The sequence below is a fragment of the Phoenix dactylifera genome, chromosome 15, assembly GCF_009389715.1.
Source record: "Phoenix dactylifera cultivar Barhee BC4 chromosome 15, palm_55x_up_171113_PBpolish2nd_filt_p, whole genome shotgun sequence".
NCBI lineage: Eukaryota > Viridiplantae > Streptophyta > Magnoliopsida > Arecales > Arecaceae > Phoenix > Phoenix dactylifera.
In genome coordinates this window covers 5,489,764-5,506,370 of record NC_052406.1, presented here as the reverse complement: position 1 = coordinate 5,506,370, position 16,607 = coordinate 5,489,764, and the positions used below count along the sequence as shown (strand labels likewise).

Sequence of the window (16,607 nt, the reverse complement as noted above, 5' to 3'; positions counted from 1 at the left end):
AGATCTTTTATAAAAAGTGGGGGAAAAACTGAGAGTTATAGTCCAAGATAGAGTAAAAAAAAATTTGTGAGCTGCAGTACTATAGAAGTGAGGATGGCTAAGTAGTTGTTGCTTTTGCATCACTTTCCCACCACCCCGATCAATGAATTGGTTTCTCTAGAGAGCATAACCAAATTTTCAAATGCAACTCAACCCTTCAACATTCAGTCTACCTCCCAGCAACTCAAGCTGATGATCTTTGTCATAGAATGGCCAACCTTTCTAATATTCACCATCCATTGGCTGACGTGACCAAGGAAATAGATGCCATAACTACTTCCACCGATGATCTAGAAGTCAAGATTTCTTCCTTTGAAGAAGAAGTTAAGCTTGCCCTGGATGCATGTATGTCAGTCCAGGATAAATTGCAAGCCTAGAAGGACTAGATAGCATTCCTTGAAGTCGAGTGCCTGACATCTACAAAGAAGTACAACTCCTGGAAGAAGAGTAAGCGAAGCTGGAATACAATAATAATAATCTTTGGTTGGAGATGCAACTAGAGATGCATGCAACCAAACAGCCTGTTGTTTGACATGTAACCAATCCAAATTAGCTAACTCTAGGACTCGGATTTCAAATTTATGCAGAAATACCATTGTCCATTAGATGGGCCTTACGTGACATGTGGGTCTTGTGTTGGGTCCGGTCGGGACAGCAGGACTGATTCAGGACTCCGTGCAACCTGGCCAAATGGGTTTGCTGTGTTCAGGCTCGGGATTCGGGTCGGGTCCGACGATCAGGGTTATTTTGGTAATTTCGACCTGCCTGAGTATATCTTCTTATACACCCGGGTCGCCCACCGACGCGTTGTTGCTGGAAGCGAGCTTCTGCTCTTGCGGCGTCGTTCCCCTTCGCCATCTTCTTTCCTCTCCTATCAATCCTTGAAATCGCCGAAGGTATTCTCTCTTCTTCTTCTTCTCCTCTCGGTTATGTCTATCAGCAATAGGCTATTCTATTTTTTTTCCTTTTACCCCTTTCCCTCTCTAGTCGGTGATATTAGGGTTTAGGGATTCTCATTGAAAGGGTTTTAGGGTTCTGTGGCTTTTCCTAAACGAACTGGATTCTAGGTTAGGTCTTGGTAGATCCTGTTGGTTGTCTAAAGTGGAAGGGTTTGCTTCCATCTAGGGTTGCTCTCTGGTACTTGGGTTCGCCAGGGGAATTCGGTTTTTTTTTTCTTTTTATGCTCTCTATTTAGATATTTATATGATCTTGTTTCATCTTGAAGTTTTATTTGTGGATAATATGTTCGGATGCAAGCTTAAGCTTATTATGAAATAGAGTACTAAAAATGCTTTTTTACTTGTGAATTAAAATTCTAAAACTAACGCTTTATGTTTTTATTGTTTTCCAGCTAAGCGTGTAGAAGTGACTGTGTGTAAGGACTTTGCTAGTTTCAATTACTCTTTATGGTTGTGTTACATGGTGATTTTTAACATAATAGATAGCTATGACTGATTGATGAGTTCATGATATAAAAACCTCTCCTTTTTAATGGTAGCTTGCTGGACCTGAACATTACACGCCTCAGAGTCATAGAGGAGAAGGTCGTGGTCCATGAGCTGCTAGATTGATTCCACGCTAAGAAACATGCACATGCTCAACTACATGGTCTTATTCTTCATTTCTATAATAAAATTTAACCAAGTGAAGATCCTATCAACTTATCCATGTCAGATAACGTGAATACGAAGTTGAATGATCGTCCATACAAATTCAGCTCTAACAACTGCCTGATGTCCTGAATTTCTACGTATCAGAAAATCTTCTATGGTTTCAAAAAACTTGCAATTTGCAGGCACTTTGGTTGGGAATATATCCTCAGCTATTACCCCCCATTGCATGAATACGTACATATATGTAATTATTTTTTCTAGAACTTGACATTTAGCGAACATGAGGCAGTGAAAAAGTGCACTTTTGTCAACAATGGATCACTATTTTCCCAATTATGGTCAGATTTATCCTACTTATAATGAACCAGTTGTATATGAAATGCCCATCTTGTGTCCAACACTAACAAACATCCTGAGTAAAATAAGGGGGGCTCCTCAGCGGTCCTGGATACTAGCAATAGCATAATCTGGAGCTACTTTATAGACCTTGAAAGAAGTGCTGAAAGGCTGTAAGCGAACGCGTTGTGTCTGATTATGACCATACTTGCATTATACTTGCTCACACTGAGGATTAGAATAATCTTTGAGAGTAGCTGGTTGCATTTATCTCCCAATCCTAGGGTAGATTACTTGCCTGATGGGGACATCAGAGCCCTTCATCCAGATGATCCTGAGCCTCCGGATTGAGCCAGACTCGTTTATTTGCATATTTATTTTATTTATTTTATTTCTGGGCTTGTTTGCATTTTAGGGCTTATTTGTGTTATTTGTGGGTTTATTAGGATTTATTTCTGTGTAAGGGGATTTATGCAAATTGTGTATTTTGGCCCTATATATAGGGATCTATTTTCATGATTAGGGTTTAATGAAAGTTTAAGAAATTTTCTCCCCCACGTATCCTCCTCCTCTCTTCTTCTCTTCTCCTTCTTCTCCTCCTCTTCCTCCTCTTCTCCCTCTTCTTCTGGAATAGGTTCTACATCAACTTGGTATCAGAGCCTCGGCTTTGCCACTGCTGCCAAAGCCACGATCCAGCGTTCCCTTTTTTTTTCCCTCTTTCTCGGTGTTCACCAGGCCCTCCCTCCCCTCTGTCGGTTTTCACCAGAGAAAAAAAAAAGGAATCTCTCTCTTTCTCTCTCGGTTCAAACCAGAGGAGAAAGGAAAACCCCTTTGCAGGTACCCTGTTCCCGTGGCCACCCGTCACCGCGCTCGCGGCCACCGCTTCTATCCCTCACCGCCGACAACACCAGCGCCGCCGCTTTGATTCGCTGCCGGAGGTCACCGTGACCCCACGGAAACCCGCCGTCCTGGCGTCAACCGTGTGGCAACCGTCCTGACGGAGGAAGTTTTCGGCCGCGACCCCTGTGGCCACCGTCCGTGGCCAGATCCGGGAGTGGGACACCGCTCTTCCTCTCCGTCGCCGTCCTAACGCCTCCCTCCGCCGCTACAACCCGAGTCGCCCGCGTCTGCCGCCAATCGCCTGCATCGGGCCCACAGAGGAGACCGCCGCCGGGAAACCCGAGATCGGCTGCCACCGTTGCCGCCGAGCCGCGGCCGCGACCTCCGCCCCGCCTGCAGCCGCCGCCGTGAAGATCGACGCCCTCCCGAATTCGTCGGGAGGTTGAAGAAAGAATCAGGGTAACGGGTAAGTTCTCAACCCGTTAACCCACAACCCGGTAACCCGGGTCCAAAAAAAAAACCGTGCACGTGAACTGCACGTGCTGACGTTAACGGGTATCGGAGCGGGTTGCGTTCTAAAAACCCGAATCCGATGACCCGAACCCGAAAGGGTTCCAAAAAAAAAAAGCAAAAAGGAAAGGGTACCTGTTCATCTTCCCCGATCGTCTGCCCGCCGCTGTTGTCGTCGCCCCGCCGCCGCTGCCGCTGTCGTGGCTCCTCCGCCGCCGTCTTCGCCGAACCGCTGAGGTGTCGCCGCTCCCTCACGGTGCTTCCCCGTCGCCGAGCGCCGTCGTCTCCGAGCCCCTCCTTCTCCTCCGTCGTCCACCGCCCGAGCCGCCGGTGCCCGAGCCGACGCCACCATCCCGCCGGGGCCCGAGCCGACGCCACCATCCTGCCGGGGCTCGAGCTGACGCCGACGGCCTCCTCATACATCCCCTCCCATTTTCCTCACCACCGGCCGACTCCACAGGCCGCACGCCGCCCTCCTTCCGCCGCCCACTCCTCCTCACGGTCCGACTGCCCCGCCGTGTACCTCTCCCCATCTTTTGCACCGCTGCCGCACCCCTCCACCACTCACCACCGCCTCCTCATCCACAGCTCACCGCCCTCCCTTTCCCCCTCATCCCTTTTCTTCTTCGCCCATTGCAACTCACCCGAGCACCTCTCTATCGACCCCAGACAGGCCCCTTTTGGGCCGGGCCACCCACTGCCTCCTCACAGGCCCAAGCCAGCAGGCCCTAACTACAGAGGCCTGATCCCATCTCACAAACTCAGCAGGTCCACTCTCCTCCATTTTACAAGCCCAGCAGACTAGCCAAAGTGCTGTGATCAGATCCAAATAGAAGCCAATTGAAGCCAATTGAAAAGATCCATCAGCTGCAACCGCGCACCGATCGTCGCCCAGCCCACGAGCACACATCCTGGTCGCCTACTTCACGACAGGTAATAAGGTTTCTACTTTTTTTGGGCTTGTTTATTTAATTATGTTATGGTTCTCTTGCATGATAGCCACATTTTGAAAACTTACTTTTGTTGTCAAAATTTAGAACATAGAACCCCTACTTTCAAACCCATTCTATTCGCCTTTTTAAAATCTAGATATTAAATTAGCACACCTTAGTAACAGGACGTTTCTCGATATTATTCGATCAGATTACTTTAGGATCAGAACAACTGTACTACTTGATTGCAATCTAACTTCTTAAATTGAATAATCTTAATCCTTAATTCTGAATAACCGAAGTAAAAATCAGCAACATTTAAATTTAAAGTTATTATTATGAAGACTTGCTGATTTCTGAAATCATAATAGATTGCATTAGTAGGTTGTCCTGCATCAAATTTGGTCCTACATTATAGTTATTAGGGTTTCATTAGTGACACTGCATTTCACATCATCACCCAGTGTCATCATTGCATGCCAACCTGTAGTGATATGAAGTACTATCTCAGTCAACCTAAAACCCCTGTAGCTACCATGAATTTCGACATTTTGAGGTCTATCAAGGAACAGATCATTGCCATGCGGGCTGGATACAAGGAATTCACACAAGAGATCCATGAGCTCATGCAAAATTCTAGAACCCCTACACCGCTAACCCCTGTTGCAGCCCAACCTAAAATCGGTTTAGTTGCACCACCTGTAATCCTTCCCCATTTTCTTGGGCACCAAATCCAATGCTCAAGATGTCAACAATTCGACCACATAGCATCCCAATGTTCCATTAGGACCTACCTGATTACTGAACCAGAAGCTAGGAGCCAAGAGGTCGAATATGTCGAAAAAGTCTATGAACCAAATATAGAAAACTATGAAGAAGACTTTGAAGACGAACCTATAGAATTAGATTTTGTTCAAAACGATTTGCCAAGAAAACTATTGATCTAAGTACAACCAAGCCACTTCACATCACTACTGTGGAAGAGGTAGTGATAGATATTGAGAGCCAGCCACCTGAATTGGCACTTGTAGCTAGAGATACCCATGTGGAGTCCAATCTTGAACATTCCCCTATAGTAGTTTCCCTTCTAGAGGAGTTTAATGATGTAGTCCCTGATGATCTTTCGGATGCACTTTCTCCGATGCGTGATATCCAACATGCAATTGATCTAGTTTCCGGAGTATTTCTGCCTAACCTTCCACATCATAGGCTCAACCCAAATGCATATGCTAGGACCTTGGATTTAATATTATCGACAGTTGAATTTGCATATCATAGTTCGGTTAACAAGTCCATAGGTATGAGTCCATTCGAAGTGGTGCATGATTACAAACCTAGGCAACCCATAGACTTATTTTTCATGTCTCATCAGTATAGAGTCGTTGAGTCTGCATAATCAATTGCATCACATCCATATTCATTGCATCAAGAAATCAGCAATTGTAGTCACTTAAATAACTTAAAATATAAATCCCTTGCTGATTTATACAAACGTTATAAAGAGTTAAGTGAAAAAGATTACGTCATGATAAGAATTAGGCTTGAACGATTTTCTTCAGATACGTTTAAGAAATTGCAAACTTGTAGTGCAGAACCGTTCAAAATCTTAAAGAAAATTAGTTCGAATGCATATGTTGTGGATCTTCCTGATGACTATGGGATTAGTGCGACATTTAATATTGAAGATTTAGTCCCATACAAAAAGATAATATTCATGCCTTCTGACCCCTTTATTGATATACCTGCCCATGTTGGACACCCTGACCTATTACCTGCTGTTGAGCCACCACCTCCCAAATTTCATGCACGCAGAGAACAAATAGAACATATATTGGATGAGCAGGTTATTTCAACCAGGAACGGTGGTTACGAACGTTACCTTGTTCGGTGGAAAGGTCGACCAAAGTCTGATGTAACGTGGATTTACAGAGCACAGTTGCAGCGCCTTGACCCCGATCTTCTGGAGCAGTACGACAGCCAGCCAGACTTGTACTCGATGGGGTCGAGTTTTTCTCACCCGGGAGGAGTTGATGGGGACATCAGAGCCCTTCATCCAGATGATCCTGAGCCCCCGGATTGAGCCAGACTCGTTTATTTGCATATTTATTTTATTTATTTTATTTCTGGGCTTGTTTGCATTTTAGGGCTTATTTGTGTTATTTGTAGGTTTATTAGGATTTATTTCTGTGTAAGAGGATTTATGCAAATTGTGTATTTTGGCCCTATATATAGGGATCTATTTTCATGATTAGGGTTTAATGAAAGTTTAAGAAATTTTCTCCCCCACGTATCCTCCTCCTCTCTTCTTCTCTTCTCCTTCTCCTCCTCCTCTTCCTCCTTCTCTTCTCCCTCTTCTTCTGGAATAGGTTCTACATCATTGCCACCTCGAGATCTCAACCATGGTTACAATTTAACTCAGTTACCTCATCGTTTCCACGCCCCCCCCCCCCCCCCCCCCCCCCCCCCCCCGTTTTTGGCACAGAAGAGAACTTAGAGAAGTCCTGGATTTCCATCTCTTGGTCGATCGTGGAATTCGAATCACTAATCCATTTAGGGTATAAACGGCGAGTGGGCAGGTTGCCTAAAACTTTCATCTTTCTTTGATTCTTTGAAGGAATTCTTTCTTTCCACGGATGACAACTAGATTTTGGAGGTGGTATGCCGATAGGCTGTTCTACAAGTGGGAAAAGACTGTTCTTTGGGATATGGTGGAGCCCTACAGGCGCCCGAGATCCTTCACACCTCTTATAACGGTCTATGCAGCTGCCTTCTACACTGGCGTTGTAGGATCCGCAATAACGGAGCAACTGTATAAGGTACACACGAACTCATGCAGTCCTCATTTGTTTGCCCCTGCCTCTAGTTCGTCAATTTCTGATTTTTTTTTTTTGGCTTAAAGATTTACTCTAGATGGTGCTTAAGATGATAAACGATCATTTGTTTCTTGATTTTTATGTAATTTGAAAGAATTTAATTTAAAGGCTATACTCCATGTTCAAGTGTTATCTTTTTGTACTTCTTGATGAAAGAAATAATGGTCTGTGCATTGAAAGGGATTGTCTTCTTGTATATGATGTGTAGAGTAATGAGGAGACTAGTTCTCTACTATAATTTAGTTTTTGGAACTTCATGCTATTTTTCTTGTAATGAACAATTCCTACCTGAGACTTCTCCTCGTTCTTTGTACTTCGAGGTCACTATATTGAAGCAATTCAGATGTGTCTGTAATTATGTTTCTTGCTTTGCATATTTTTCATAAGAGCATAGGTTCCTAAATGCATAAGTTGATGCAGCATAAACGTGACATGCAGGTGCTCTTTCTCAAAAAAAGAAAGAAAGATACATGAGCTCATATCAAACAAATTCTTCTGCTTTTGATTCAATGAACCAGTTTATTATCTTGTACGATCCTAAAGTGTTGAAAGTAAGTGATTCTGAGAAGAAAGTTGAGGGGCATGTCAATCTTGAATTTTCCTCCGTATAACTTTCTTCATTGAAAGGTCATTTCTAGAATGATAGAGAAGAAGTATGCTTGTTACATATCAATTAATTTGATTTTCAGTTAAAAAAACACATTTTTATCTGTTTTGTTTTTTTTCCCTTTTTTTTTAAGGGGGGGGTGTGGTACAGTAGGAGGGCTATGGTTTTCCTGATGTCAGATAATGGCTATGGTGGCTGGGTAGTTTCTGAACTGGTGGAAGGGGGCATTTGAAGAAGGGGAGTGATTAGGGTAGATGCCACAAGAAGATTGCAAGGGATTGCCACCCCATTAATAGACGGCTGATATCTCCATTCCATGGGAAGTTACATTTTAGTCATTTTCACTATTCTTATCAAGAGGAATATGTTGATGCATGCCTGGTGTGAAAGGAGATCGGTGCCCCACCAGTGACTTCGCAGAGAAAGGAGTATTGGAAACTTATTGGTTGTTTTGTTTTGCCTCTCTTCCTGATGTCCCTAGTCAAGTTTTTCTGTGAAAACAAGTAGACTTTTTCTTCATATAAACATGGTAATTGGCAGACTGCTTGATCTTGTGTAGTGACAGTGTAGATGTTCTTTTGCAATGAGAAAAACAAGTGAAAGAAAATAGACAGAAAGAAAAGCAAAATTCTGTTGCTTTCCCAGTTTTGTGATATTTATTGTTGTGTCGATTGTTAGGAACAAAAATAGACATGGTTCTGTTGGCATATGCATTAAAAAGTTGCCTTAATTTATCCATGATATGTTTATAATGGCTGCCTTGATCCAAAGCTGATGTGAAAAGTCAGAATTGGCCTATGGAATCTTCGTTGTTGATAGGAATGGAGTATATCGAAGGCCAGCTGCATTATAGCTAATTATCTGCCTGTATACCCTAGATATGTCTTAAAATAACTTTGCTGCATCGTATATGTTCCCTGATGTCTTACTATGGCTGTTAACAAAAGTTTCAGCTAACCTTTAGGTCCTAGGTTTTAACTTTGTTTCTTCTTCTTCATGATGTTGTTGAACAGGAAAAATATTGGGAAGATCATCCAGGTGAAGCAGTACCTATTATGAAGCCAAAATTCTATTGGGGCCCTTGGAGGATAATGCAGGGAGATGTTCCAAAATAGTAAATGTTGTGGGAGAGCTGAAGTTCACCTTGATATCTAATGTGATCCCCTTTAAATGATAGAAGCCGATTGCAGTTGCAATATGGGAAACTACATTTTATTAAAATTGTCAAAAAAAAGGGTATTATGAGTCTTTTGTTTTCTCTTTGCTGATATGAAAATAATGGTTAACTACATTTTTTGAAAATTGTCAAGGCCCTTGTCTTCATTTTTTTCTGATTGTCTGTATTGTTCGGAGCAATCTCTCCTTTCTATGATGACTGGTATTACCCATGTTTTGGATGGACATGCTGCTTTCTCCACCCTTGCTAATGCTCGGATCATGGGATTGATTTTTAATGGGAATTCCAGGGATCTTGTAAGTTAACTAGGAGCAACAGAACCAATATTGGTAAATTATTATATTATGGAGCACTTTAGTATGCTGAGCAGCATTATTTGATATAGAGGTGAAAGATGTATCCAAGAATTGGACTTCTGATTATCTGTGGGCAAAGAGTGGTGCAATTGTGAACAGTTAAGTCTCCAGTGAAAAAATCTTGGTGGAATTTAGAGCTGAAAGTTGGGGAGGTTGAGACACGCCTGAACATACCAATGGAGGCAGTACTTTCAATTATTTGACTCTAGTGATGCCTCAACGTACCCACAGTGCTATCCGATTGTCCTAGCAGGTATTTAATGCAGCTTCAATGTAAATTGAGAAACCTATTCTATTAACATTAAGTTTGTCATTGCAGGACTCAACTGCTTATGTTTTCTTCATTTCTTGATGAATGACCAGTAGGGTGCAATATTGTCAAGCAATTAAGAGGGCATTTGATTATTCTTGCTTTTTCAGCTTGTTTGCTCAAATTTTCTCCATCTGTATGCTAACATGTTCTCAAAAAGTTCATCATATCCCTGCATCATTTTTCCATTTTACTGAATAAAAATATATTGTCTCAAAGATGAACTGCAGAGGGGGATGGGTACAAAATTTAAGTTAGCTGTATTGCATTTCAGGATCCAGTTTGTGAAGATATTGCTGAAGCTTATCAGATTCTTGAAATTCTTTTTATGATAAATGCATGTGTCTTGTATCTCATCCACCTAGTTTTCAAGTTCTTGGAACCCCCACCTGATAAATTCTTGTATCTCATTCTAGTGGATGCATCTCCCTCTATCTCCCAATTCCCCTTCAAGTTCAAACCCCGACCTGCACCATCCACGGCCCCCAAAATTCTTCAGGCAATAGATCAAAGAAAATTATAAAGATCACAAAGGGCGTCTCTTGGCTATCAGTTTGATGAGGGCTCCACTTTGTTGAATTTCATATTCTTTTCCCTGATACTTTCTTATCTCAGTTTATAATTTAGCCTTATTCTTCTATAATCTGCAGATGAATTCATCAACTATATTTGGCACTCAAATATAGGAGGCCAATTGAACCAGGGATATTGTCGCTAAAAGAGATGTGTCATCGTGGATGTGCAAACTTTGACTTACAATCATTGCAGCTCCCAGAAATCACATTTTTTACACGGGCATCCTCCTCCGCCTCCGACGCCGACCTCCACTCCCCCCACCGCTCCTTCCCCTCCGTCCTCCTCCTGGTCGTCGCTGACCACCACCTCATCTTCTTGGATGCCTGCGTTCGCTCCCCACGCCGCCGCCAACCCCGTCTCCTACCTCTGCGACAGCCGCCTCTATCACCACCTTGCCTCCTCCGACATCCTCCACGACCCCGCCCCCCCCCTCCGCGGCGGGCTCCACCTCCGCCCCTTCCTCGCCGGCGACTCCTCCTTCCCCTTCCTCCCCTTTCTCCTCCGGCTCCTTCTCCTCCTCCTCCCCCAACCCCAACCCCGTCCATGACGCCTTTGACGCCGCCCTCGCCAAGCCCGTGCCATCTCCGTCGAGCTGGCGTCGCCCTCCTCAAGGGCCAGTGGAAGATCCTCCGCAACTTCAACGTCATGCTCGACCATGCCGCGCAGACCATCGTCGCTTGCGTCGTGCTGCACAACATGTGCCAGATTGCCGGGGAGCCCGAGGACGAGGGCAAGTACCTGTGGCAGGATCCGACGGAGGCCCCGCAGCCCGCCTAGCCGCTGGAGAGTGAGCGGTCTCTGTATTACCTTGGGGAGAGCCTGCGGCAAGCCTTGGTGGGTGATCTCTAGGAGAAGCAGCAGAGGTTGTCGGGGACGAGGTCACATCAGGATGTCAACTGAGGTGAGATGAAGGCTTTTCCACTTGTAGTTGATTTCAATTTACTTACTTGAATTTCTAGCTAACAATGCTAGGATACGGTTTTGGGTTTTGTTTGTAGGTTGTTGTGTTGAAAACTGTAGTGGACATTCCCATTTTCATCACTGGAAATAGTTGTTTGCAATTTTTTAGTTGTATATGAGCTGTAGGTTAATTGTATATGAGCTGTATTGTTAGCTGTATTCTTAGCTGTATATGAGCTGTATATGAACTGTACAGAGCCACCTTCTACTGTAAAAAGTAGGCTATGGCACTATTTGAGGTGTGGAATTAAGAGCAAATACTTCTCTCCTTTGATATTCTCTCCTCCCCTCTCTACATCTCTCTCTCCTCTCCTTTCTCACTTCACACAATTACATGCCAATGCTTCAATGTGGTTGAAAGTGTTCAAATTTTCCTTTTTTGGTTGATGTAAAAGACAACAACATGAATGGACATTCTTCATATTGTATGGACATTAGGTGCTTTGTGATACCTTTTATAATGAATGGATTAATGCTATCAGGATTCTCAAGGTTGACAGGTAACAACAGTGGACTCAAAGTTGTGCTGAACATTAGCATTTAAATATGAATGTATCTTAGGCTTTTAGAAAGAACCAGAGGTGATGGCTCTGTAAATAACTCCATGAGTAACTGAACATCTGAGCAGGAGTCTTTCTACCATTAGTATCGATTTACATATAAAGATTGAATTGTGATACAAAGGAACAAACTGACCAAGCATCATTTATTTTTAAGGGGAAAAAAACTAAACACTTTGTGAAACATGAGAGCTAATAGTGTTCTCTCGGGCTGAAGCTTGGTACTGCTGTTGATATTAATGGTCGTAAAGATCAGACTAGGACCAAACAATTTATCTATTCCATGTCTGTAAATTATAACCAACTTTAGCATTACTACTAGTCTAGACTAGATGACATGAAAAATTTCCAGAAATAAGTCATCCTTCAACTCCATTAGTTTCCATGCATTGGTCCCTTTTATCACAGCGGTCATGATAAAATCATGACAATCCATTTCATTATGAAAGAATCTGAGAAGGCCTGTTTAACAATATCTTGTGTGCCTTGCAACTCTCTGAAACTTCAGTTCATCTCTTATTTTTATTACAATTACATTTCTTCTGCTGTATACCAGTTTCTCCCCTAGCAGCGCTGGTGTAACATTATGGACCTACTCAAATTGGATTGTAGTGTAGCCTCCTGTTGATTAAAATATGAGGAGGCTAACAAATCAGACTATTAGCATTATTTTGAGATTTTATATGCTAGCTGTCTGTAAATCTTTGTGCATGTAGTTTTAGGCAATGCAGATTTTGATTAGGAATGATTAGTGATGGGTTTCTAGGGCTCCATTGGGGGGTAGGGAATGCATGCAAAATTGATACGCTGGCCCTTATTGGTTCGTAAAAGGGTTTATTTAGGGACCAAGGATTGGTTTGATGGCCAATCTGAGAGAACAACTGGTAACATAAGATAGCAAAAACCAGAAAAGGGGAATGACAACAAGAATAGAAGAAAAAGAAAGCATTTAGAGAGGAGAGTAGGAGATAAAAGAAAGAAGTGACGGTGAAACCTTAAGGAAAACAAACTGCAAATTTTCTTACATGACATTGGACCTCTATTGTGTATAGAATAGACGAGCAAAGTACCTCTCAAGGACTCCTGGAAGCATTGCATTTTTGAAGTCTTGCCCAAATGTTACTGAAGTAAGATCACCAATCTATCTTCCAAAAGCACCTAGACCTGAAGAAATTAATTGGACTCAGTTTGATTAGCAAGACATTCACCTAACATCCACTAAGAGTTTAAGAGCTTTTCAATAATCCTTCATATTACCCAAAACATCAAAAAGATCTCAAATATATCACAAGTCTCCTATTTATCCAATTGAAACTCATATCCTAGAATATCTCTTTGCAACTGGTTGCATCAGTTGCTTACACTTTGTGTAACTGTCTTCTGTGTTCATTATCTTTGCAAATTACGTCATTGATGGTGGAAAGGTCAAAATATCCCTCTTTCAGGTGATGAAATATGCATTTAATTTTTTTTTTTTCAAGTTAACCCAAAATTTTTTAGTTCATGTTCATGATCAGATGGATTGTTCAACAAAAATGAACTTTATGCTCTACGTTATAAACCATGTCCGTGAGACCTGGAGACAAACTGTGACTTAATAATTACAGGAAATAGAATAAAGAACAAGTTCATGCTGAATTCCATGCCATTGTCACGATCATAGTTTTTGCCACTTTTAACAAGTCTTCAGCGGAAGGGTCATAGCTCCTCTATTTTAATTCATTGTTTTTGAGGCATTGGAAAGCTTATTCATGCCACATCTAATAGTGTTAAATCAACTTCAAATTATTCATAGACCTTGATGAAGCTTGTTTTTGACCTTTATTACTATTGCCAATGATCTGTTGGCTGTAGTTTTGCTCTTAGAATTTGACTTGTTCCCATTGTTTGTTGCATTAGGAGAAAGTGAAAATTCCTTAAAGATTGTTCATTTTTGATGTCAAAGTTATAATCAAGTTTTGAGCGATTTACCTTCTATCTCTTGTTGATGCAATTTTTGTTCTACAAAAAAGCATTAAGATATGACATTTCCATAGCCTTGATTGTCAAAGATGATATCACTTTACTAATAATCTCATGGACGGGCAGCATTATTGAAGGCCAGTAATCTCATTTTTTTTTAACATATTCATTTCTTTAAGAGTAAACATGATTCTTCCCTAATCATGTTTTTCCATGCCTTAGTACTACCAATGACTTGAATGTAGAACTTAATGTCCACCACAGAGAGCACATGACCATGTATCAGTTCAAGAAGGTGTGTATTGTGCTTGTAATTTTAAAGTTTGGAGAAGATAACTTTTGTTTTGCTTAGCAACTTGTTGGTGATTGCTAGAGAAGGAGCAATAAGAGACTGCAGGCTGGCTTTTTAACTTTTTTCTTGTGTTTGAGAGTTCCTTGTTGCCCTAGCACCACACTTGAGGATAATATTTTTTTTCTTTAAAAAAAAACTTGTTACATATAATATAAACATGTGATGAAAAGATATATGATAAGATAAACAAATGATAGAATTATTTTACTGACTCCTGTTTTATCATTTATGTTCAAATTGATTTATTAGGATAAATTGTATCCTGTACAATCCACAAATCTTCTACTTACAACAGGCGATACCTCTATTTTCTTATAGTGCAACTAAAAGACTTCTGTAATTTTGCAATTCTTACATGCTTAGATGTTGTCCTTAACATACTGAATCAATTGTAACGTAAGTTGATATGATCTCCTGAAACTTTCTAGTGCCTTCAACCGCTACAACTTTCTAATACCATCACAAAACTATTTATTAGCAGAATTCGTACTATTTTAATTTGATTCAGCTTATTAGGTTGAAGCGATCACCCATGCAACAACCTAATATGAAGATATATCTGGAGACAAAATCTGCATAACTAAAAAAAGATGTTGAATAACTGAACCATAATTAGATTTATGTTGTTTAGAGTTTAGACGATTTCTCAATATAATATCAAATATTGTTGATAGAATCCCTATGGTTTCCACTTCAGCAACCTACAGCATAAGTAGGTTGAGTTACCAGTAACGATGGAGTACAGTACAGCATGTACTAACACAACAAAAATGAGGTGACATAGCATGTGTCAGCACAAGGTGATAAGGAGGGGCGTATTGATATTGATGCCTTACTAGTACGGTATGGTACTGGACATATGAATTGGTATGCACTTGTTGATCCTTAGTTCCATGAAAAAAGAAGTTTTTTTTTCTTTATTTTCTATCAGTTGAGTAATGCACACTCTATGAGTCCGATATTCATACTTTTATTGGTTGCATATTTATATTGCACTAGTGATCTTAATCTTCTGGAAGTGACCAGACTTTGTTTCTTACCAAGTGTTGGAATGTCTTTGGCATTATATATCATCTGCCAAGAGTTTTTATATGGGTCACACCTTATAAAAGTTCTTTTGGTTCTTCAATTTCTTTCGTTTTGTAACCAATGTAACTTGATACCTCATAATCATAGGCAATCTTTGGTGCACATAAATACATACATAGATATATATGTCTGTTTTTGTATGCATGTATGTGATTATGTTTTTGCATGAATGCATATATTTATATATACATGTATAGATATACCTATATGTACATATATAGGCTAGAAATCAAAGATTATGCATTTTTGAGATCTTTTACCCATTCATCAAATGAAAACCAAATTGACCATTTCAACCATATGATATCATGTTTTAATTTGATCTATAGTTAAGAAAATCCAAATTAGTTGAAATTTTATCTATATATGTTTTAAGAAATTTAGATCATGATCAATGGCTTGATATTACAAATTATATAGTTTATGTTATGTTTTTTTTTACTAGATATATTGCTGCCATTCATTTTCTGCCAACTTGATCTATTGCCAGGAGACCTCCACAGTAATTAAAAAAAACTGTTTCCAATTATTTTATATATTTTACATCATGACCTACTCTGCTGATTTTCATTTTTAAAAGATCCTTCATTTGCTTTTGACTAGGAAGTATTTGGGATCAAATGCTCTCAAAAGCATCTCAGCGTAACTCTCTCTCTATGTATATAAAGAGACGGAGAGGAAAGTGGTCCATTCGCAGAAGGAAAAAAGGAAATGAAGGCATAGAACATATATGCACACATGCCTGCATGCAAGAATTCATGTATCAGTGTATTGCTAAGAATGGAGCAAAAGACAATGAATTCATCTCAGATTTCATCTCATATGGGCATCTTGCGCATTTTCATTGAGCAGATAATCCATCACCATCATGCCAATTAGAAAGGGCTGAAGAAATGTGGGCTGGGCCAAGTTACTGATTCTGAAATTTATGCTGACCTGAGTATTGGCACCAATTGCTTGAAGATCTGCTCAACCAATTGCCAAGTTTAGATTTGTTCTTCTGACATGTGGATCTATGCATATCGACAGGCTGGTCCAGCAGCCTCTCTTTCGGCTAGATTGGGATTTCATTCTGTAGTCTTCCAGTGCAAGATTTAAATTCTCTAAATGAAAAAATGTTAACCCAACCTAGCCTAATCCTCTTGTCACTTTTATGATGGTGTGGTCGTAGGGTTACTGCAATAGTTATCATTAGTTTTGGTATGCATGCAAACCCTTAAATATCATCGTTTTGTTTTTGCTTACCACCTCAGAATTTGCTGGTTGATTTGAGAAAGCTGTTTTGCCATTGCAATGTGTTGCAGAGGATGTTGGCTGAGATTTGAACTTTCAAAAGAATGTCTTTATTTGATAGTGAAATACCAATAGCAAGTCCATGATTAGATTATTTATCTTCCTGGTGATTCTTAAAGCTAGATGGCGGATGTGAAACCCCAACAGGGATGTTGTCAACTGTCTCTGATGATGTTATTGGATAAATAAATAATCGTAAGCACGGCCATTTATAAGGAAAAA

General features: G+C 40.8%; 1 protein-coding gene across 2 annotated transcripts; it reads left to right on the top strand.

Moving 5' to 3' along the window:
• Positions 1-819: 819 nt before the first annotated feature.
• LOC103711989 (uncharacterized protein At4g29660) lies at positions 820-16,463 on the top strand. Of its 2 annotated transcripts, none has more exons than XM_008798351.4 (5): positions 820-935; positions 6,885-7,086; positions 8,764-9,536; positions 10,244-11,070; positions 15,696-16,463. In XM_008798351.4, exons 2-3 carry the CDS (start codon positions 6,904-6,906, stop codon positions 8,863-8,865), a joined length of 285 nt encoding a protein of 94 aa, XP_008796573.1. In that variant the 5' UTR covers positions 820-935; positions 6,885-6,903; the 3' UTR covers positions 8,866-9,536; positions 10,244-11,070; positions 15,696-16,463. The 2 variants fall into 2 exon arrangements, with proteins under 2 accessions (XP_008796573.1, XP_008796574.1); XM_008798352.4 differs by lacking the exon at positions 820-935 and adding an exon at positions 2,638-4,271.
• The last annotated feature ends 144 nt before the right edge of the window (positions 16,464-16,607 follow it).